General features: G+C 43.4%; 1 protein-coding gene across 2 annotated transcripts; it reads left to right on the top strand.

Moving 5' to 3' along the window:
• The first annotated feature begins 47 nt into the window (after nt 1–47).
• LOC143325770 (uncharacterized) lies at nt 48–14,576 on the top strand. 2 transcript variants are annotated; one of them, XM_076739082.1, is made up of 9 exons: nt 48–769; nt 1,565–1,827; nt 3,112–3,269; nt 5,265–5,521; nt 6,725–6,812; nt 8,127–8,239; nt 9,031–9,183; nt 9,427–9,517; nt 14,292–14,576. In XM_076739082.1, exons 2-9 carry the CDS (start codon nt 1,737–1,739, stop codon nt 14,328–14,330), a joined length of 990 nt encoding a protein of 329 aa, XP_076595197.1. In that variant the 5' UTR covers nt 48–769; nt 1,565–1,736; the 3' UTR covers nt 14,331–14,576. The 2 variants fall into 2 exon arrangements, with proteins under 2 accessions (XP_076595197.1, XP_076595199.1); XM_076739084.1 differs by having other exon boundaries at nt 48–1,827; nt 9,430–9,517.
• The last annotated feature ends 9,299 nt before the right edge of the window (nt 14,577–23,875 follow it).

The raw sequence follows: 23,875 nt of genomic DNA, 5'->3' as shown, positions 1-23,875 counted from the left end.
TCACTCCTTTTACACGACTTCACAGGAAATAAGCTGAACTGATATCATCTGCACAGCCGAGTTAGTTTGTCTGAGCAGCGCTGTGCCCCGAGGAGGATCAGTTCATCACTTGACAGAAAAACACTCACTACATCTCGTAATGTGGGGTAGAAGGAGGGCGATAATTTTTAATAACAGGTCTGTCATAGTGAAGAAGAGCCGGCGTGATCATCCCGTCCTGACATCGGCAGTTTAATGGAGGATTTAATTTTAACGACTTGGCAACAGTCTCCTATTTAGCATGAATCAGCAGCACTGTACACACATTTTATTATATTTATTACACTATAATGCAGTTGTAATCAGATTTAAGTGTTTAATAATGTGTCTGTCAACAATTAAAACTCCTCCTGTGGGCGGCTGTAACTGGATGCTGCTGTACAGACACATAATGAATGACAATACAACAGCTGTAATTATATCAAATATGTCTTCATAGTACAAGTACACTATGGTGTTGCTACAGGTTTAAATACTGCTTAGAAATACTAAATAGGATGACTTAAAGCATTACCAAGAACTAGATGCAGGGGTATTAATTTAGCACTTCAACTTGACCGATTTCCATGAATGAACTTTAGAGCCCACAAATTTGTTCTTTTAAAGTTGGCAAAACCAACTTTGCTTTGTCTCCCTCTGCTGGCATCAAATCTGATGCAGCAGCAGGTGAAGTTCTGCACAGTCAGACACCGTCGACACCTTTCTGAGGAGAGAGAAGAGAAAGAGTGAGGTGAGAAAACAGCTTCTCATTTCTATTCATGTAACACCTCAGTAACTGCTATTTGTTAGCACTCAACATCATTTGTTGTACTTTATAGGCTTAATACTACAAGTACACAACATTCTGTACATTTCCTGTGTCTAATCTGCTTCTAGTGTCAAGCTGGAAAGCAAAAGTATTCCATAAACCATCATCATACTAAACCAGTGAAGCTCAAATAGCAATGAAGAAAACTTTAGGATGCATTATTATGTTTAAAGCAATAATTGATTAACAAAATCATTACTGATTTATTTGTTATCTAAATGATTGAAATGATTGAATTCTGCATCCAGCTGCACAGATGATCACAGGATGCAGGGATCAGACTTCATGAGAAAGTTTTCTGCAGTGTTAGACTATATTCTACATGCAGATTACTAACACACACACACCTGATGCATAAAATACAGCATGTTATTAAATGCCAGTGGTATTTTCCTCATGGAATCTCGTATGCATTCATATATTTAAAAGTACTAACCTGAGGCTACTGCTACAAAAACACCCGCCTGCTAGATACAACACGCCCGACTCAGCTCTCTCCTGCAGCACTCGCCGCCTCGGGGCAGGATTTCAGAACCACATTTGCGTATAACAGACCAAACCTTCAATTTATACACGAAACAAGTCATAGAAAAGACATCAGGCCTGAACACACACACACACACACACACACACACACACACACACACCAGCAGCACGCCTCGCCTCCATGTTATGAAAACAGAAGCTTGGATTAATGCTTAAACTTGCCCTCTGTAGGTGCGTCTTCTGTAAGACACACAGCCTTCATGGACAGGGAGAGTGAGATATTAAAGGAAATGTGCACACCGCGTCCTGTCTGACCAGACGGGACGCACCCGCCCTGCCCTGAGGATCATGGGAAGGTGGAAGAAGCTTTAGGCTGGAGAGAGCAGTTCAGACGCAGAGGAGCATGAGGAGGTTTTTCCGGGCCCACAGGGACGAAGACTACAGTCAGATCCAGTACCTGACGGCCAAGTGCACCCGCCTGGCTCATGATAAAGGTAAGCCAGGGAGGTCAAGACTTTGACCTCTGAGAATAAAGTTAAACATTCACGTTTTTCTGGAGCATACAGCTTCAGGCTTGGCTGTGTTGGTCATGTCTCCTCTTCCTCTTCAACAACTTTATTAACTACACTTGAGGCACCAATAACTAACTTAATGTTGACTTAGAGAAGACGCAGCTCCACTGTTGTAATGGCTGACTATTATCCACAATGACAAGGTTGCAAAGTCCCAGATTTTATACTCCACAGTACTGAGTGATGTAATCTAATGAAATATAATATGTAATCTAACACATAGTGCGTGATATTTACTGGCTTTTACATTTTTTATGAGGTTCATGATGTTTAAATCTAGTTTCATGCCACCAGGAAAACTATAAAGATTGACGCTACATGCTGACTGTGAGATGAACGTGGTGTTAATACACGTGAATCTTCTCTGCATGTCGTCCAAAATAGATCCTTTAACTTTGTTCAAAGATCCTGAGCTGGAAGGGAAAGTGTGCCTCTCCGGTTGTGTTCGTTTTGATGCTGTCGGTGTTAATCAGGAAGAAATGACACATCCTGTGAAACTACAGCACACCTTAGTGACAGTAACCCGTCATAACTTCACTGAGTAATCAGAGTAGGTTTGAGCACCTCCACTTCTGAAACAACCACACCGCACCGTTTCCAGAGACTCTCATAATCATGTCCCATTAAACTTTAAAGACTGGTCCCACAGCTGCCAACCATCAGAGTCTAATTTAAATGTGCACACACGATTAAAACTGCCTGTTTGTCAAGAGTTTCTTTGTTAAGAGGAGCAGATTTTCAGAGTAACAGCAGAACATTTAGTTAAAACTGAACAAGAAAACACAGAAGAGACGAGACGAGGATGAAGAATAAAAAAAAGAGAGAAATCTGACCTTCATCAACCTCTGCTGATGACCAGGAGCAGATCCAAGAGAAACGTGTGTGAAGGGATATCAGGGACTCTTCATTCCCACATGAGTGCAGTGATGAGGTGATCGGAGTGTGGGAATGCCTTCAAACTCCAAAGAGACGGACGTTTTGCCAGAAATGTCAGCAGCTGACATACAACCCTGCATTTAAAGTGTTATGGTTTAAAACATGATGGTTATTTTATGCTGCGGGCAGTGAAAGAAGTACTTTTTCATTACCTTTCATTAAAACACGTCCAAGTGGCTCACGTTCAGCACATCTTCTGTTTTAATGAAATTCGTGCAGCTTGGGTCGAGTGGTCCGGCCTGACTTTGGTTCTGTTCTCTGTGGCTGCAGCGCTGCTCGACGGGGAGCTGCTGTTGGCCAGAGACCATGAGAGGAGGCTGCAGAACGAGCTGGAAGCCGCCACCGCTCGACTCCACCGGCAGGAGCAGCTGAACATGGAGCTCAGGATGAAACAGGACCAGCTCACCGGCAGGATCCACCAGCAGCAGGTGAGGCGCCAGAGGCCGAGCTGCTCTGTGTGACAGACAGAAATAATCCCGCTGTTTGACTTTTACAGATCATTTATCTACAGTTCTGTCAGATCTTAAAGCAGCTGAAATCAGTACTGTCATATAAAACAATGGATCAAATGACCGTGTATATGAAAGGACTCACAGATCTCAGCAGTTTCCCCTCTCAAAAGTGCATTTTAGCATCTTTCAGCACATTGTTTTGGTTCTTTCTTGCTGCTCTCATCAGTGATGTTTCAGTAAAAAAGCTCTAAAAACTGACTGTGAACTATCAGCTCAGCACCAAACAGCAGTTAGCGGAGCATTGAGCAGCTAAAAAAACAGATATCCTAACCGGTGGAGATAAAAACAGAGCCTTTAGGAGAGTGAATACTGGTCTTACTGGTACATTAGCACTGGACTAGCAGTCTATCAGCTGTGTATTGATTAATCCACGGTGCTGTCCGTGGTGCTGGAGTCGCAGGTGGATTTGTAATTGTGCCCTTTTCTCTCATTCCAGCCTTTCGTCTTGGATCTATAATATCTCTAAACTAGACACTATAAGTACTCCATTCTATACTATATTGTAGCCTATATAGTCTATAGATTAGCGTTGCCTTCATGATCAAAGTGAAAAGTAGTAATTTGTAGTTGTGTAGAGTGAGAGCATCATGGAGACACATTCTTCTGTCAGTCTGATGCATTTAAGTCCAACACTCTCCTTTTTGCTCCGTTTTGGTCTCCAGCAAGTCGCAGCTAATGCTAGCAGCTACCTAGCATTAGCTACCTTTTCACCAGCTATGTTTTGTCTGCTGTTTGGTGCTGGAGAGGTGCCATTCAGTGGCTTTATCACAGCTCTTTGTTTTTTCCTGAACAAGCCGCCTGCTCCTGTTGGGAACGAGATGGCTGATAGTGCCGAGACCGAACCAGACAGCAAATGTGCCGTAAAACCCCAAATTAGTTTAAAAAAGCTTAAAAGCTTCACGGGCTGCAGAGCTAGCTGATAATTCTCTGTTGGTTCGTCGCTGTGAAAGACTCCTTTCACCTAATCACGCTTCCCAAAACAGCATTCAGCTCTGTTTTAACCTCAGATGTTGACGCTGCAATTAGAGTCTTGTACTTCCAAATCAGAGAGATTTTTGAAATTTGTGTCATTTCACCTTGTAGTGTTTAACCTCATTACAATCCTGTAATTTAAATCCACAAAGGCACGACCTTTACAGCAGACCACCTGTGCTGCAATTACCGAAATTACGCTGGAATTAGGCTACCAGTAAGTGCCAGTCTTACTGTAAATGTGGTTACCAACCTTTTTGGGTTTTTGGCTCCTCGGCACAGGTTGGATAGGCGTGAGCTATGAGCTGTGAGCAGTTTAACTAAAGAGAGATTTTATTCTTTTCTTTAACTGCTTATTTCTTTTGAGGCTGGATCCAGTGAAAAACTAATTTTGTTTGGCAGAAAAAGGCTGCTGTTCTCTTCTTCCATTAATCACCTTTCCTCATTGCTCCTCATGCTTTTGGATTATTTCAGTAGCTGATCATGTTAAGACCTTTTTTCAAATGCAGGTATTTAGGAATCGGATGTTTGAATGAAGGTGTGCAGGTTGTCAGCAGGTTGTTTAATCAGGAGCTCAGTGGTATTTATGTGGAGAGTGTGACTCACTCTCCCCTCACAGATTTGTTAGAGCATCAGGTTTGGGCTTGTCACAAACTCTTTCACCAATAGGTGTGGGCACAGTTTGTTCAGGTTCATTTTACTGTGATGAGGACGTCTCCTGGGAGACCTCAAAAGGTCAAGAAGTATTGAGTAATAATCAATATGCATAGTTAATGTGTGTCATTTATGTGTATTTTGCCCATGTTTGGATGCATGTACATGGCTGCATATTTGTCAGATTAGATGAAGCTATTACACACAGTAAGTAACAGAAGTCAGCAGGGAAAAAACTGGAAGCCATTCTATTCTATGCTCTGTACCCCCCCCCCCCCCCCACAGGACCTGGTGCACTTGCTGCAGCAGCGTGTGGTCTTCCTAGTGGACGAGAGCTCCCGGGACGGGGAGCTGCTGCAGCAGGTCGGCTCAGAGCTGCTGTGTCTGCAGAGCTCCGAGGTGAAGCTGGAGGGCCTGGTGGAGGAGCTGCACGCTGAGGCCCAGCGCAGAGCTGCGGTGGCAGAGAGCCTCCAGGCAGAGCTGCACGCTGAGGCCCAGCACAGACTTGTGCTGACGGAGAGCCTGCATGCAGAGCTCCACAGGTAGGCTGGAAGTGTAGCACAAACCTTTACTGTGCTGCAGATGAGGAGCCTCACAGCTCTGACTCGTGGAGGAAATACCTGAAAAAATGGCCGTGTTAACCTGTCGGACTCTCCTTGTTTTCCTTAACCGCGTTGAATTGCTGATGGTCTGATTTAAACACATTCCTCCATGTTCCACCCAGCTGTTAAAACCGAGCAGAATGTAAAAATGACATTAACTCAGATAAGGCCACATGCAGACTAAGAAAAGAAACATTCAGATTAATATTAAAAAAATCCCACTATGTTTGATTACCATCTGCAGCAAACTGAAGCCAAGTGAAGCTGTCAGCAGCTGCTCTGCAAACCCACAGAGAAGAACTTCATCTCAAACTGTTGTCTCAAGACTGAATGAAAACATGGAACTCGGACCTGCGATTTGAAGTCAGCAGAAACGCAGTCGTCCTCCGAGCAGCGCCGCGCCTCAATCTGCTGACTTTAAATCCCTGTGGAGAGTTGGCTTAATGCCAGAATACGTTATCACATTATGAGTCCGGGCCCGCGTGTCAGAAGATGAAAGAAACCTTAACGTGAACGGAGAGGTCCCAAACATTAAATGCATCGATACAATCATGGAAATTAATCTCATTTGCTTGTCTGTGGCAGAGAGGCTGAGGGTTGAAATGGAAATCCAGATGAATAGATAAATCTGTGGAAGACACACCTGTTAAAACACTCAAAAATAAGGAACGTTATTTAAGTTAAGAGCAACCAAAGCACCAAACAGTCATATATTGCGCTGTAACATGAAGCCTTTTAAATGAAAAGTTTTCATGCTGCTGCTTTTTTCATTTTCCTTTTTTCATTTTCTATCAAAGATTGTTTCCAGTAGTAAAGTTAAAAAGTAAAGTAATAAAGTTTCTTCTCATTTCCTCAGGTTAGAATAATAATAAGTTATACTGCATTGTAAAAAGCAAACACTGTTTTTTTCAAGTAGAAAGCAACGAAATTATCATGGATGGTCAGATCAGATCAGATGGATGGAGCTCCAACATGAGCCAGAGTGCCGACATGTAAAAATCATCATATAAAGTCAATTAAAGGTCAATTTAAGTGAGTTTTCAGTCAAGAAGCTTCCAGACACGACGCCAAACGACTCAAATCAAACTGGCTTCAATGAAGTGGCGAGATGTTAAAAAATGCTTTCGTGTTTGTCACCAACAGTAAGACGATGGAGCTGGAGGAGCTGCAAGACACCAACAAAAGGCTGACGGAGAAGCTGAAGGAGTTACGGGCCGCTCATCAGAAGGAGGTAAGAGAGCAAAGTCTGGGACAGAAACATACAGAGATGACTGCAGCTCTGCCTCGTCAAGGGTCTGAGAGACACATCTCCTCTTCTTCTTCATCTTCTTCTTCTTCTTCTTCTTCTTCTTCTTCAAGTGTTTTTACACCAATGAAAAATAATATCAGACATCAATGCATCAATTAATCTGCTGATTATTTTCTAGATTAATCAATTACCTGTTTGGTCTATTCCAATTTTTGATGGATCTCATGTATGAAACAAAAAAGTCAAAGTCCCTGTGATGTGTAATGTACTTGAAGCTCAAAATGTAAAAGTACTCCTCATGCAGCGTGTCCCATTTCAGAATAATGTATGTTATATTACTGTATTGTTAATAATTTGAGGAAATCCCAGGAGATACAAATGCTTTATGCTCCAAAAGGCCCTGCTGCTCAGTGGCTGTAATGTCACTTTTGTCCAGCAGATGTCAGGATTGGACACTTTGTTAAACTCTCCTTGGTCTCCTCTGGTTGAGCATAGATAGATAAATAACAGACTTTTAATGGTTTTATAATGAATGTGGAGTATTTCTCTTTGTCAAACTCGAAGCCAAATCCTCCAGAAATAATGCAGCACAACATCCTCCTGCTGCCAGCTCCTCCAATCAGAAGTAATGGATTAACGCCGGCCTTTCTTTTCTCAGGCTAGTTGAGGTCGATGTGTCAGCGAGCCAGTTAAAGCCAGTGAATAACAAGTCTTCTGCTGCATTTTGAACAATTAATTTCATGAAACATAAAACCTCAAGGTTCAAATTTATGTTGTGGAGCCAAATTTTAAAAACTACACCCACCCCAGAGAGCGGCCTAACTCAGACGTTGCTGGCAGTGGGTTTGTATTAATGTGCATTGAATCTGGGCATTAGTGAAACATTCCTACGCACTGTCAGGATTTTTTTTATTTACACTTGGCCTCAAAGACTCACTCCCTCACTGGCCCCTGTTTCAACCAGTCCATCAAACAGCAAACAATCCAGGTCTGCAATTATCTCCCCTATGAGACAGCTGCACAAGTCCAAGAGAACAAAACAACAGACCGCCCTGTCAGTGAGAAACGTAATGAGAACATTTATTTGTGGTGGATCAAGTCGGTGAATTACTGTGAAAGTCCTCGGAGTCGGAGATTAAGTCCGACTGCAATCGCTCATCTTTCCAGATGACGGCGGTGAGTTCAGGAGCCATCAGTCACATGCACCACAATCAACCTGCTGATGTGCTGCCTTCTTGTTGTCTCCATCACATCCCGTCTGAGGGGGAAGTAAAGTGATGCTGTGTTGTCTTTGAGGTGAGGGAGCTGCAGCAGGAGAACGAGGGCAGTCTGGGGAAACTGCAGGAGACGGCGGAGCAGTTCGAGTGGCTCTGCCAGCAGCAGCGCTACTGGATGTGTTGTGTCAAAAGGTCGGTATTTTCTCCCTGATGTTGATCGAACTGCCTTCTACTACCACACACAGCGAGTGATAAATGAGAGCTGATGGAGACAACTTCCCTTTGTGCCTCCAAAAGCTTCTAGCATGTGACTTGTTTAGTTTTTAAAAACTTTTACAAGTTAAACAAGTTTGAGAGGTGCAGGTGTGGGAGATCTGTTTTACATCTCGAAAGAGCCATTTGCAGTCTTTATGCTAAGCTAGGCTATGCTAACCAGCGTCTGTCAGTAGCTACATATTTGAACAAGTCAATCTTCTCATGTGACTCTTGGCGAGAAGGCAAATCATAGTAAATGAGGATAATTGATAGATGTAAATAATGTAACGCAGAAATACAATGCAGTGTGTGTATGTGTGTGTTTTTAATTTGCAGTGGGACACAAACATGTGCAGGCTTTAAGAATGAAAACTATGAACTCAGCATCGGAAAGTAGAAGCTCTTCCACAGAATGTAAAACAGGTTCGCTCACAGGCATTAACCTCCTCACGGTGCTGAGCTTTGCTTCTTGCTACTAAACGGGGTTAATCTGATTTCTGGGCAGTGATTCATCCTACAGACTTCCAAATGCAGCGACTCACTGCATGTTGCTGCTTCCTTTTTAGTTTAATGAGACACTCGCTCACTGTGTTTTGTACCTTCTACATCTGAGTTTGCTCAAACGAAGAGATGCAGGATCTCTGCAGGCGTGCACATCCAGGCTGGTTAGAAGGTTAAACCCTTCTTTAACTGCTCAGCTGGTCACTTGAACAAACGTGTTTCTCCAGGTTCAAAGACTGCCTGATGGAGGACAGAGAAGCTCTGCTGCGACAGGTCAGCATGTTGGAGAAGAAGGCTGAGAGGCTGAAGAAGAGCTTCCACGATGACGGTCCCACACAGAGCGTCCTCTGTCCCCCGCAGGACTCTGAACGCTGTGACAGGTAATGCTGAACAGTGAGGAGTGGATGAGGCAGATAACACACTGTACACAAATCACTGTGATAAAGCTGCACGTCTGACAGCAGATTTCAGCTCTGCAGTGCTTTTAAGAAACTCCCACTGGGCCTGAAAGAAAGAAAACCAGATTCCTCTTCATCTCGCATCATTTTTACACTTTACACTTTGGCCCACCCCGACTCGCTTTCCAGTACAACGTGAATTTACAACGTCCTTTGTGTTTGAAGCAGTATAACATCGTGGGACGCAGACGCAGAGGCTGACCTGGAGTCTCAGGTGGAGAAGTCAAACACGGTGTATGAGGAGCTCTTCAACCAGGTACCAGCTTCATTATCTGCTTCTGAACGCTCGTGTGCTGCACGACTAGAAACGGCAAAGGTCTCATCGCGTTCGCTCTTTGTGAGGCGACGTAAATGCTCCCTAAATGTCCACCAGCTCCAGTTTTGAAATCTTTGGGTGGGAGATGTGCAAACTTCAGGGGTGAAATATTAGAGATTTATTAGGGAGGGCTAATATTCATCTGAGCGTCGTTGCCAAGCCTCAGAGGAGTTGCTGTGCTGTCAGTTCTTCCAGAAATTAGAGGTACGTGTTGAACCGGGGCGGCTGAGCGTGTTTTTCTGTCTTCTGTAGGCTGATACAAGTAAAGAGGCTTTCAGGTACCCGTAGGGGTCACTGAAAGCTCTTTGGCAACCAAACATGGAGCCATAACAGCCCATGTGCAGCCATTAATTTTCAACTTTTATTTGATTTATTGTTTTGTCTATAAAATGTCGGAAAATACTGAAAGATGCAGACCAAGTATTCAAATTCCTTGTTTTATTGGAGCAACTGTCCAAAAACCCAAAGATGTTCAGTTTACTATCATACATGAAGAAGGAAAGCAACAAATCCTTACGTCTGAGGTTGACATTTACACTGGAAAAACTATCAATATGCCATCAAACAGTTGCCAATTTTCTTTCAATCAGCTAATCGTTGCATGATGACGTGGAGGTTCTTAAAAGAAACCTGCAAAAATCCAAGTGCTCGTTGGTTCTCTGTGTTTTACTACAACCCTCAGATGAACCTTTATTTTAAGAGCGGCCACTTCTATATTAAAACATTTCTGGATGGAAGACAAGGACTGATCTGAAGGCTGAAGCAGAAGAAAAAAAACAGGGCTAATATTCAACTGGCTGCGAGTGCCAGTCACCACAGGGGTTGACATCCAGCCAGAACTTGAAACTTCATGAATACTGGAGTCTCATCTTTGGTTTTTGCCTTTCAAAGGTTGCCTTTTTGCACTCATTGTATAACCGCTGAGCGTTTCTTAAAGAGATCGGACACTGACAGCACGTCCTTAAGCTTTTCAGGTACAAAGTCTCTTTCAGCCGAGTGTTTTGCACATAAATCCATCCACCCGACCTCCTTCTTACGGAGTATGAACTTAACGTTTCTACTGAGCATTAAAACGGCTATAATCAATATTTTAATACTAACGATATTTGTGATGTGACTCCTGGTGACAAACCTACTTTCAGCTCTTTGTTCATCTCTCCGGTCACAAAGTTCCTGTTCTGGTTCGCTCTCACAGCTCTTATCTTGTCGTTTTCCGCCATCACAGGCAGCTCAAGAGCCAGATATTTCCTTCAGGAGGTGGTGGAGACCAAGAACTGAGCTAAAATTTAAGTGAATATTTGACTTGCGTCGATCAGGTGGATAATGATGCTCCTCTGTAACTGCTTATCAACTTAAAGTTAATATGTCAGTGTGTCCACCTCCTTCAGGTCTATTTTACTTTACCTACTGGCTGCAGTTAACTTAAACTTTAGAAGAGACCAGTGATTAAAATGATTGGTCTAAATCTCTGCGTCGGCGGAGACGAGTTCAGATCTCTGGGGGTGAAATATTAGAAATCCAAAACGCAGAGCTTATTTTCATCTGGGCACAGCTGCCAATCCACAGTGGGCTTGTTGTGGTGCCAGCATCTAAAACCCCTCCAGGGAACTGGAGTCTCATCACTGCTTTTATTTTGTCTGTCTGCTGAGCATTTTCAGACAGACGGACGGTGCCATACCACCCAGCAGCCACCAGGGGGCACACAAACCAACTATGAGCAGATGCTTTTATCCAAAGCGACATGTTAATTGTGTGTTTTAAAACGCAGAAATTTATTTAAGTATTCAAAGTAAACACTAATAATGAGTGGAAAGCAATAAAAAACAATGCTTTGAAATAAGATTTCAGAAGATATTTAACCATTTATTGCTTCAGTAATAATAACAGCATAATCGGCAGCTTGTTTGCGTTTCACTCCATTTTTCTCTTTAGTTTGAACTACTGAAATATTTTATGACCTCTTCATGTTTCAACAGGTCTTTTCTCACTTACTTTGCTGTAAACTGGGACGATCAGTGTGTTTTTTCAGGTGGGAGCGCACAGATTTTTAGGAACTTTGGGCCATAAAATTGGATGAAAAATCTACAAATTTCAATAAAAATGATGATCCTTAACAAGAATTCCAGTATATTATAACTTGAGTCTTATTTTTGTATTTTTTGGCAACTCTCCCCATCAGTAATAACAATAAACTCAAAAAGTTCATTGTGGGGGATCAGGAATGCTGCAACATGTCATAAAGAAAAGCCAGACGGTGCAAGAGAAGATCTCCTGAGCGACGACGGATTATTAACACTTTGATGTTCTCACTCTGGTTTTACCCCGCTGGGACTTTATCGCAGTGATGTCACCGTGTTTCCAGATCTCAGCCATTACTTCAGTGAGTAAAATGTTATCATAACCCAAATTATGGCTAAAACTACAAAACTGAGACTCAAGTTGAAAGGGTGGATAAACGAATATGCCAGAGAATTATTCTCTCAATTCATGAGATGCTTCTAATCTCAAAAGTAAACGAGCTTTGAGGGTTATGTGATGTATTTCTGTAATAATAGAGGGGCCTCGTCAGAGAGGGATCACACTGTACCTCTGATATGAGGGGTTTTAATGAATCTTTTAGGGTTAAGGTGCTGCAGCTGCTTTTGGATTGGGATCCTCTGCCTTCAGAACAACCAGTTCAGTCTTAAAGTCTCTGGATCAGAGACAAGTGCACATCTCAGGGGTGAAATAGAAATTCAAAACACAGAGATATTCATCTGGAGAGGGCTGCCAGTCCCCCGTGGACTTGTAGGGCTGCCAGAACATTCTTAAAACTGATTCTTCATGGGCACTGGAGTCTAATCAGTATTTTAGTTTTTCTCTCCGCCTGCTTTAAAAAGTTCGATGGCTTTGAGGAACTTTAGATCACAAAGCCATTTTGCAATCAAACAGGAACCCCACAATGTCCCACAAAGAGCCCCCCGGGAGCGCTCACCAATCCTGACAGGATCTGAAACGCTTCATCCTCCAGGAGGATTTTTCATTGCAAAGAACCCAAAAGGTGCTCGCTTTGGGATTTTCAAAAGCTCCCACATCTTCAGAGTGACACGTTCAGTGTTTTAAAACCTGTGGATAAGAGGAAGCCTGACAGACAGAACATAAGGCTGATACTCGTGTGCTGCCAGTCCCCAGAGGAGCTGCCGTGCTGCCAAAGCCTTGAGAGTTCGCTGATACTTTCTGGGCACCGGAGTCACATCGGGCCTTTTCTCTGTCTGTCTGTCGGCTGCACGTGGCTTCCTCCCAAGCCGTCTGGGTCCTCTTCCAAAGCAGCAGAGAGATGACTAATAATGACTGGAGGGAGGTGATTGCCTCTGTGCTTCATTCCCCTCACCTCTCACAGGCTCTGCAATGCATTTCTCGGGATAATTATTCTGATTGAGTACAGATGATGCGGGGTGCTTTTTTTTTCAGCCCCGGCGGAGCCCAGAGAGGGAGGAAAGGTAGCTGGAGGAGTGGGGATCGCCGCAGACATGGAGGAAACAGCCATGATATAACACATTAGCAGCCTTGTCATGATTTATATAAACTGCAGATTCACATTCTGTTGACATGAAGATCATGCTTAGTTGCTAAAGAGATAAAATCCAAATAGATAAAAACAGAGTGGTGGGAGTGCATCCGAGTTAAAACTGGGCTAAATTTGGTTCAAAGTTAATACTTGTTTTAGTGTTTCATGTCACATATAACTCAACTCCTTCAACCTGAGTGAGGGGGACCACCCTTTCCCTCTGGATTCAGCTCATACCTTCACCATCGGTAGATTTTACTTGACTCTGGCCAAACATTTGATTACTGAGGTTACACTTAGAAGCTAGCATACGTTTGGCTACAACAAGCTAACAGCTAAGTCAAAGGTTTGCCTCATTTGTCACCTCAGCCCTCCGTACATTACTCAGTGATTTGGTAATTCCCAGAAATTAGGTAAAGAGTTGAAACCTTATTTTATTACCTACTACAACTAGCAGCAGGTTGCACCTTCAAAAACATTTTGTGATCTCATAGGAAACATAAAATCAGTGAAGCTAGCTAGGAGGAGCACAGTGGATCAGCACAGTCTTTGTTACGTATACCCATGTACCCTTTAGAGGGTGGCGGGGAGCTGGACTGTGGGAGGAAACTGGAGCATCTGGATAAAAAGGTTTGAACCCAGAACCTTGTTCTTTACCCCATGCTTTTTATCATTCAGGGCAAAAAGTAGTCAAATAAGAGACCACAGAATATGGTTGAATCTCACCACAGTGTGCTGAGAGCTGAGGTTATTGTACAAACAGGGCTATAGCAGAGACAACTCACTCAACAGTTCTAACTTTCTTTAACAAATCAGCCTGAAGACCTGCAGAAACCAAACCCGCAGCACACTCCAGTATAGTTGTTTCAACAGCCTTTTCATTAACTACTCCAGCGGAGTTCGAGCCAACGTCCAAACTGCATTTTCCTAACAGTTGATATATAGTCACTGATGTGTTGTTGGAGCAACAGTTATATAACGTAATCTAAAAAACATGCGCCTTTTAGCCAAATGAAGCCCAGTTTTAACCTCGATATCTACATGTTTTTGACCTCCCATTACTCTGCTTACTGGGACGTCTCTCTCTGTCCGATTTCCCTTCTTGCACATTTCGAATGTTTATTGCTTTTGGTCATCTTCACTTACAGTTTATTTTTCTGTCCTCAGGCAGGGAGCCCTATCAACGGATACCAAAAACCTCCTTGAGGACAGAAGCCTGGAGCCTGGACTCGTCTCCTTTTTCTCTTCTCACCTTCTGCAAACCAGAAGATAACTACTAGATGTTTGTGTGTGTGGTTAGCTTTGTGGAGAGCGTCCCAGTCATTGTCAAAAAGCTTGGAAAAACATACCTGTGAAACCATACATTGGCTCTTTTTCTTCCACTATTGTTCACTTGTCTTGAAAAGAATCTGCTCTCCTGATTTATGACTGAATTAAACACTGTACACTTTGCTCCTGCCCTCCTCTCGCTGTGACACATGCACATCATATGCGCTCCAAAAGTCCCATTTTCCTCTAATTGTCCATTATTTAGACCTTGTTATCGACAGCACTAACAAGAGCAAAGGCACCTGCGAACGCTCTCTTTTGTTGTCCTGCCAGCGAGTCCTCACAGCAGCAGCTGGTGTGCAGAGGAAACAACAAACGTGTTGTTTAGACCAGAACGAAGCCCCACCGATCGTTCCCTCATTGACAATCTGGTATACCTCACATCTCCTCACTCGTCACTTGGCTTTCACTCGTCCACAACAATCTAAACAGCACGTGAGGTGACACTGGCTCAGATTAATGACGGCGATTCAGCGGCTTCGTCTTATCTGAACCTTTCTGTATGAAGCAGACAAATCAAACGTCATGCAGAGTCTCAGGCTGCAGGTTTCACTCACCAACATCCTCCGCAATGCATCTTATTCATTTCATTACATTATATTTCCAACAATGTGTGACTGCTCTATTAAAGTGTGTATTTTAAAAGTTACGTGAATATGAAACTCAATTGCATTGACATTTGAATGTTTGCTGTCGGTTTGAACGCAACACACTCAAAGCTGACTGACTGCACCCTGTCCCTCACTTCCCGATGTCACGCCACGCCGTTGGTATAGAAGTTCAAGTGACTGACAAAGAGTTTGGGATGTCTTTGTTCTTTTCACATTAACAAAACAATAAAATGTTCAAACATTCACTGTCAACACACAGACTCAGTTTTCCTGCAGTGTGAGAGCTGTAGACTCCAGACTTGGTCCAAAACAGCTTTGTTATGAACTCCTGGCAACTAAAACATGAGTGATGCTTTCATGGTCATCTTCAGGCGCTTCAGCACACTCGGCTAAGGTCAGGAAAAGATTGTGGTTTTCATTAAATACTGAGAGATTCAACATGGAAGAGAAGCAGGAAAAACAGGATGCGTTGCTTTTGCTAAATATTTAACAAAACCACAACCTTTTTCCTAACCTCAATCAATCACTTTAATCTAATAGCCTGAGTTAAGAACACATGGGATGCAGGATGCAAATTCTGGTCTCAGGTGTCCAAGTCCTGAACTTCAAATCCAAAACATCTACCTTTAAAAAAGGTCGTCTTAAAGGTAGAGGCACTGGATTATACACGACTTTAAAGTGACAATCAATACAAAAGAAACAGGAAATAAATTACGAGGGTTTACGGTTCAGCAAAGCTTTAAAAAGTTTTTGCTTAGCATTTACTTTAAAAGCTAATACTTTTCCACTGACTCTTGTAAAGTGTTTCAGGCCTGGGGTTTAGTTCAGCGTCTTAGTCATCCACCAAAACACTGAATTTCATTAACTCTCCCTGTGTGATAATGAGGGTGAACACCTAAGTTAATCCTGGATATTAAGGCGGGAGTGTACTTACAATGCAGCTGACTTTGCATGAAATAGAAACACACTCCTTGTTTTGCTCATTTGCCAGTTGGGTCACATACCTATTAAACAAAAAGCTGCAGGGAATATGAGGATTTATGGTTTGATGGGTCATGGAGATGCAAATATCTTCTAACGAGCTCCAGAATACACATCGGATGGTCAACTCCGTCAAAAGCTCTTCTGAAAGATATGAACATAAACAAAGGCAATGAGGGAGGATAGGAGATAAAGGTTCTTCAGAAGGAAACACAAGTTTTTAGGTTTCAGGCCTGATCTTCAGTCAAATCTGGGGGATGTGAACAAGTGGTTCATCACCAGTTAAATACCAGACAGGCTGTGGTGAGTGTCATTATTCAGCCATGTCTGCTAGAAATTACCTTTAAATAGAACTAATAAGCAACAGAAAAAACATTATGTTTTCTGTTATCATAAGGAGGAAATGTTGCTTATTAACGTGCCTGACAACACTCAGAAATCCTGACAGTGAACTAATGTTTGTATGTATGTTCTGTTCACTTCAGTCAGAGCAGCGTTCAAGCTTTAGTTTAACATTATCAAGGTGGGTCAGATTTTCCCTTGAGGATCTTGTTTGGTGACATTCAAGGTTAAATTAGGAGGGATGCTGAGGATTTTCCATGAGCATCATTTTAAAGTAATTCAAACTGGAAATTTCCAGTCCTCAAACCAACAATTTTTTTTTTGGACCTTTTGGATCTGTGCGTAGGTGCAGCAACGTGTTTCAAACACGTTGGGACACGAGCAACTAAAGACTGGGAAAGTTGTGGAATGCTCCAAAAACACCTGCTTGGAACATTCCACAGGTAAACAGGTTCATTGGTAACAGGTGAGAGCATCATGATTGGGTATGAAAGGGGCATCCTGGCTCGTTCACGAGCGAGGATGGAGCGAGGTTCACCACTTTGTGAACACATGATTACATAAAGGAGGTTACTACATGGACTCGGGATCACAGTTTGTTTGTAAATGGCTGCATTCTGTTTTTATTTGTGTTTTATACAGCGTCCCAACTGTTTTGGAATCAGGGTTGTTGTATTTGGCAGATCTTTTTGGGTGGTCAAGTGCACGGAGCAAGAAAACTTCTGTTGCACGGAACATTTCACTCAGTGACGCGGATCAACTCGTGGTGTAAAAAAAATTAATTTATGAACTCAAGAAGGTGGATTTAGTGTAAAGTTAAGTTTAGGGAATGCGTTGGATTAGCCTGGCGAGCTAACAGTCAGTTTTAGACAGCTTCAGCTCTTGGGCCGAGTCTCAAATTTGCCATTTTCCAGTCTGGATCTGGAGCTACAGACCAGGTTCAGGTCTGACTTCTAGACCCAACTCTGTCAAGTGCCACTCCAGGTGGTCCACGCTGCCTTGCCAGTGAAAGAGGGTTGTGTAATACCTTAAAGCATGGGACCGAGGTTGAGGGGCCAGAGGTAATGGAGGCGAGGTGATGCCGCTCTCGGCTAGACGTGTCAGGCTGCAGGACCCGGCGTTACGTCTTGTCACGAAGGTGCGGCCTCGGATTGGCGGCGGCACCCCCGACCACGAGGGACACCAGTGGCAGCGGCGGCAGCTTGCCCTCTGACTGCCAAGCGCTAAAAGAGTCTGACCTAAATGGGCCGTGAATGGCAGAGGTGTAGCCAGAGATTAACAACGTGTGGCAGCTGGAAACAAGTCGCGTTTGCACACAATAAATACTGTTGCACCCTTCCATGCAGAACGAGACTCAGACATTATAGGTGTTATTAATAGAACAATTATAGGCGCAGCAAGAATAGCATGTTTATGCCCAACCGTCGTCACAGCCAGGGAAAACACATTACAGATATTTAACACCAGGATATACCCATTAAAAAGTGAGACTTGTTAAAATGGAGACCAGGAGACTTGTATTTCCACGTGTGACTTTTGTCTGTGCACTTGCTTGTACAAACACGGATTATGTGGTGCGAGCACGTCCTGTACGTAGCTTATGTGGATTATAAAAAACGCCACGTGAGTTTGGAAAAGGTTCAGTTATTGTGAATAGAAAGCGTTCATTAAACATTTACGAGAGCCGGGGTCCATTTGGAGAAATATTCCTCTGTCTCTGCTCGCAAAACAAAAGCGCAGCGATGCTCGGCGCTCGGTTGTTTGCGGTTCGGAGCTTAAACTAAAAGACAAAATGTTAGTGAAACATGGAGTCACGTCTTATTCGCTCCTCGTGGAGATGAGACTTCAATCCGGCTGAGTTAAAAGTTGTTTACTCTCGTGTCCTCTGTGTATACTGCTGTTTGGTTTCATCAGATTGATTACTATGGATGTTTTGGGACTTTTTCCTCCCTCTCGGAGGAGACGGCAAACTGCTCGGCCGCATGCTAATGTAAAACAGAGCGGGATGATGCGGTTTTCCCTCTGACACTGTTTGGATGGGTATGTAAATGTTTAACAGTGGCGTGAGTAAACACACACAAGGGTTAGGTGTCGGGATTTTGAGAGGGCCTTGTTTGGCGGCAGAGGATCTTCGCTGCTAACGCCCATGCTGCGCACTGCGAGCAACCGAGCTGCGTGTAAACACCAAGCTTTTCTTACCTTAAAGAAACATTGACATCACATGTGGAGGAATCCTCCCCATAAACAAAACGAATAGCTGCGTCAAGTGAAAGTGCAAACCTGGCAGCGTGCTAAAGAGGGAGTTCAGGGTCTTTGCTTCGTCCTTTGGCAGCAACAGTAAAGCAAACATATTAGAAATTTGGGATGCGCTTTGTTTCAGGCGTTTAAAGCTGCACACATGTCGACACATGATGACCGCGAGATATGTTAACGTTTCATCAAACTGACAGACAAATGAAGGGTGTGCACTCAGGGGGATACCTGTCAGAAGTGGTGCTGGTTCATTCATGTCAGGATGGTCTTTATCTCTTAAAAAGCTCCATGAAGACTAAGAGGAAGCATTAATTCATGTTTGGATTAAAGTCAGTAAACCTGTTTGCTGCACAAGTCGTGGAAACAGTCGAGGAACTTGTTTTCTTTGCTCTTCTGCAACGTTACAGTCACCTTGTTCATAATCTTTGTCGGTGGGTGAATGCATCTGAGGTTGAATCTGAGGCTTCTTCCATTTTTCCCCCAGTTTAAGGTTTTTGTGGGGGGCATTATTCTGTAAAGGGCTGTGCATGCTGTGCAGATTGTAAAGCCTCCTGAGGCACATTGTGGTCTGTGACGTTGGGCTGTATAAATGAAGTGACTCCACTTGATTTGGCCTGAAAGTGTGAAAAGCTGCACCTGATGTGTCTTTTTATTTTGCATGCTGTGATTGTCAATGGGAGCTGAGAGGTCCACAAGGGCTTTGGCCAAACTGGCTGCTTGTTGTTGTTAGAAGGAGAACACATGAAGAGGTAGATACTCTTAACCAGGAGAGCAGAAGCTTCTTTAAGGCCCTCTCTCACCAGAAGACGGTCACCGTGTCACCATGAATACGCCAACCACGTCACTGCTTCCTGGCTTGTGGCCTCACTGTCGTATAGATTCAATAGGCTCCCTGCACACAACACATGATTGATGTGAGCACCAAGTGAGCGCGATCCAAATGAGAGCCATTCATTCTTCACTGAGGTCAATTTGGCCGGTCCTCACTTCTTTAAGGAACATTTATGGGTTTGGGCTTTGGGTTTAAGGTATACGTTGTGGTTTAGCTTGTGGAGCTGGGAGGAAAACGGCTTGAGGTTTGGGGACAATAAAGGCCCTCCCAGCTGCAGCAGTGCAAACCTGCGTGCGTGTGTGCGCCTGTGCATGTGTGTTTTCCTGCTTGACAGTGGCAACATGTTGACACACCATTGACCCCTGGTTGGCATGTGGCAGCAGCTTATTTTACAGCACGTGGGGTGACTGAGGGGTGACTGTGTGTGTGTGGCGGCAGCGATGAGCCCCAGACGGCACCGTCAGCCGTCCGGACCATCGAGTGCGCAGGTGAAGCACAGCGACAAGGTCGTTCCAGCGCGGCCAGCTGGGAAGGAAAAGCCTCCCTTTACTGTCGTATGAAGCCTAATATCAATGGTCTGGAAGACAGATGTGTTTTATGTTGAGAAATATACTTTCCACTCTATGGAGTGTTTACACTGGCAGCGCCTTATGACTGATGTTATGGTGGCCGTTTCTCATTGTTATTAGATTGTCAATATTGCCAGCGTTCTTGCTAAATTTTGATAAATTGCTCTAAAGGAGATTTCCAGGATGACCTGCGGACCAGATGGATGGAGGTGAAAGCCGTAACCTTAATTTGATTTTCAGCTATTAAATCCACTGCTCATGATCTCATTCATGAAGCGGTGACGTAGATGAAGGCACCGAGACAGAAACGTTTTCTCTAAACCCGGAGACGCATAAATTCTGAAAAAGGGGGTGAAAGTTCAACCATTCAGTACAATCATGGATGGGATGGTTCTTCTATATGTATGTATTTTACACATTGGCATTCACAATTGACAGTACAAATCCAGACAAATTTACTTTACATTTTGGGACATAGCACTTATTCTCTCTTTGCCAGACATGAGTTGAGAAGCTTGACCACCCTCGCGGCTGCAGAGGCAGTCATGACGTGTCTTGGCCAGCCTCTGTTCCACTAGCTCCTGTAGCTCAATGCATTCTCTCATTCAGCATTTCTTTCATCAGTCTTTGTGAAAAAGTGAAGTGTGATTCTGGGGTTTAATGTTCATATTCAAAGACAAAGCAGCTCCACTGCAGCAGTTGTAAACGTGTAGCTGCAGCAGTGCAGGTGTTATGTTACTTGGTCCATAAAACTCACTGATGCTCTCTTCTAAAGTAACCTTTAACAAAAGTACTCAGTCCTCTCTTTCCTGATGTTAATACAGTTTTCAGAAAAACAAAGGCGCCTTAGTTAGTAGTGTTGTTACAAACTTCCAAAATCTAGAAGTTCTGGTTTCACTTTGACTGTACTGTAAATATGGACAGCATGGCCGTCCAAATGTAAAAAATCTTCCCAATGTCGCCTTTAAAGCTTAATAATTAACAGGTTTTATCTCCTTCACAAAACCACAAGTTGTTGTCTTACATTTCGTGTCTTGTACTGATTAAATGAACGAGACATAATGTCTTGATTAGTGAGCTTTAGAGGAGCTGGTAGATGGATTTTGTTACCTTTAGACAGAGCCAGGATGGCCGGTTTCCTGTTTCCAGTCTTTGTGCTAAGCTAAGCTAACCAAGCGCTTCGTGTTGACCGTTTGGACACCGGAGTGATCTTCTCATCTAACTCGGCAGGAAAGTGAATCAGAGTACTTTCCAAAATGTCAAACTAGCCCTTTAACAGGTTAAACAGCCTGGATGCTGATGTGAGACTTTCCCTGCACACTTTGTTTTCGAGATGCTGATTGCTCAATGCTTTTGTTTGGAGAGCTTGTCAACTAGTGTCACTTTTAAACGCTGATTTTCTCCTTCGATGTAACACCAGAGAGATATGAGGCCGAGCTGCTGGCACCAATTTGGTGTACAAGGTGCACCAGGTTGTAAACATTTCCTCCTCAGGTTTTGGCAGCAACATCTGCGATCTATTTTCTCTCAGACCTGAAATGCCTTTTGTGTGCCAGGGCAGGATTGTTTTGGAGGTTTTTTTCTGGGCTCCATCTCTGTTTCTTCTCTTTTTTCAGACATCCAACTATTCTTTTGGCACCCTACAAAACAAGAAGGGAGAGGCCTGTGAAGGATCCTGGGAAGAAAGTCAGAGGTTTTGCTTCAGATATCAGAAGTGAAGGAGGGATGTCTTTCCTTACTTTTTCTCTGTTTGGCCATTAAAACGTGAGTTGAGCTGCTGCCGTCTGGCTCCTGGTGGGTGTATATCAGTCTTGTCAGTGCTCTTTAAATCAGGACGCTCTTCCTCAGCATGCAAAGCCACGATGAAAGCTCTGGTGAAGGCCGGCATTAAAAAGCTCAGTCAGCTCACTCCCGGCCTCACATTTCTAAACCCGCCATGAATCAGAGGAAAGAATTTGAGCAGCAACAGACGAATCAGCAATAAGATCAGTTTTAACCTGCGCGGCACAAATACGAAATCCCAAAGGACACTCATCAAAAACTTTGTTTTGGTTAAATCAGGTTTTCTAGGTTTTTCTGTTTTCCTGACACCTTTATCTGTGTTGCACAGCCCAGGCGGCTTTTTAAATAAACGTCTATACAGGCGTACTGCTGCAGAGCGTTGCATTATGGGTTGTTTGTAGCCTTGATGCTTAATGTTTACAGTGTGTCTGTGTGAAGTTTGCCGGTTTAACCTGCAGAGGTTTCTGAAGGCTCGTCGAACATGTTTTGCTGCTTAAAGGAAATAAATTCCTGATGAGTGAAAACGAGTCCAAAGCGAGATTTAGCAAAGAAAAGACTGATTCTGACCACATCCTACACTCACTGACAGGAGTATGTGAGTATGTGGTCATTCAGCTTGACTGGTATTATTTCATATTTCACTTTTATGTCTTGTAATCAGGGTCGTCCAGTAATCTGTGTGATTACTCAGTCTGGAGTCGAGTATATTACACGGCCGTTATCTGGTTCACTGCATCCGTCACCTCTCCTGTCACATGGTTTGTTTCTTTAATCTGCTGATTTGCTGTTGTATATATGTGCAAAAAATGTTATCAGCTTTAATGGTTAGCTCCGTTCAGTGTATTGAGTCCGTACAGCGTAAGAAGGTGAAGCCAGTATTTATGCAACGCTTTAGCCATTCATCTGTTCAATGAATGACTACAAGAAGTCACACATGCTGCACTTCATAGTCCAGATGTCAGATTCTCATAAACTGTCAATAACTTTAACCATCCTGACACACTCTAAATTTACACTGTTGCAATGAAAGTCAAAGCAGCTGAGGTAGGCATGTGTCTGTGTTTGAACTGCACTCAGTCCTGAGTGTATGCACTTCATCATATTTGACGTGCAGACAGCAGGCCGTGTCGCTCTTCATGGCTGATGCAGCCACTGGAGGTCCCTCTTGCACCAGCATTGCCAGGTCAGTGAAAGCCCATTTGGCACACAGCGAGACATCTCTCAAATGTGTCTTCAATTAGCGGGCTGCAGTCAACACCATCCTCTGACTTGGAATGTCAGCTGAGCTGGAGATAACCTTCTTGGTTTTCTTTTATCTCACCATAAAAACCCCAGCGAGGCACGGCTCTGTTATGGGCGTCCTGCAACACATTTATGAAGCAGATCCAGAGCTGCAGATAACAAAAAAAGCCACTTCTGAAGAAGACTTTTCACTTCACTTTCGATGCCGAGTCGCGTTGGCACGACTGAGTTATGGGCTGCTCCTGCGTGTGGAGTTTTCAGTGTGTGGCTGCAGGATGGTCGGTGGCTGCAGGACCCAGCTGGCAGCTCTTGTAATGAAAGGGAAAGATGAGAAGATGAACTCGCTCGGTGCACAGGTGAAGATTCTTCAGCAGCAGGGTGCATGGATGAAACACATGCAGGCGTTATGGTTTGACTTTGAAAGTTGTTATGGGTATAATGTCCTGATATTCAATATCCGTACATTTGACAAATTGAATGCACAAAAAATTAGAAGAATTCAGACTTTCCCCTGGAATTTTATTCACATTACTGTGGGAAAGTCTCATAACTTTAAGACCGTCATGGGACACTAAAACTCCAGACACTAAAACTCCAGAAGAACAAAATCATTTTAGCTTTCTGCACCTTTTTTAGAGCAGAAAAACCCGCCATGCCTGTGTAAGAGGAACTGAGATTCATAACCGTTAAACCGATCAATTTATTCAGAGAAACTGGTAATTAATTTAAAGTTGAACTGAAATACTCCTTAACTTTGTGTCAGGAAATATAAAATATTGTAACAGACTGGGTGACATGTTGTGTTTTACT

The sequence above is a fragment of the Chaetodon auriga genome, chromosome 9, assembly GCF_051107435.1.
Source record: "Chaetodon auriga isolate fChaAug3 chromosome 9, fChaAug3.hap1, whole genome shotgun sequence".
In the NCBI taxonomy this organism is placed as follows: Eukaryota; Metazoa; Chordata; class Actinopteri; order Chaetodontiformes; family Chaetodontidae; genus Chaetodon; species Chaetodon auriga.
Note: the sequence above shows the minus strand (reverse complement) of the source record. Positions and strands in the feature narration are given on the sequence as shown.

Bases quoted from the DNA above. Each gene is read 5' to 3' on its own strand.
- LOC143325770 (XM_076739082.1), top strand. From the start codon at position 1,737: ATGAGGAGGTTTTTCCGGGCCCACAGGGACGAAGACTACAGTCAGATC. The intron at 6,813-8,126 runs GTAAGAGAGCAA...GTTGTCTTTGAG, and splicing joins GGGCCGCTCATCAGAAGGAG to GTGAGGGAGCTGCAGCAGGA. The intron at 8,240-9,030 runs GTCGGTATTTTC...GTGTTTCTCCAG, and splicing joins TGGATGTGTTGTGTCAAAAG to GTTCAAAGACTGCCTGATGG.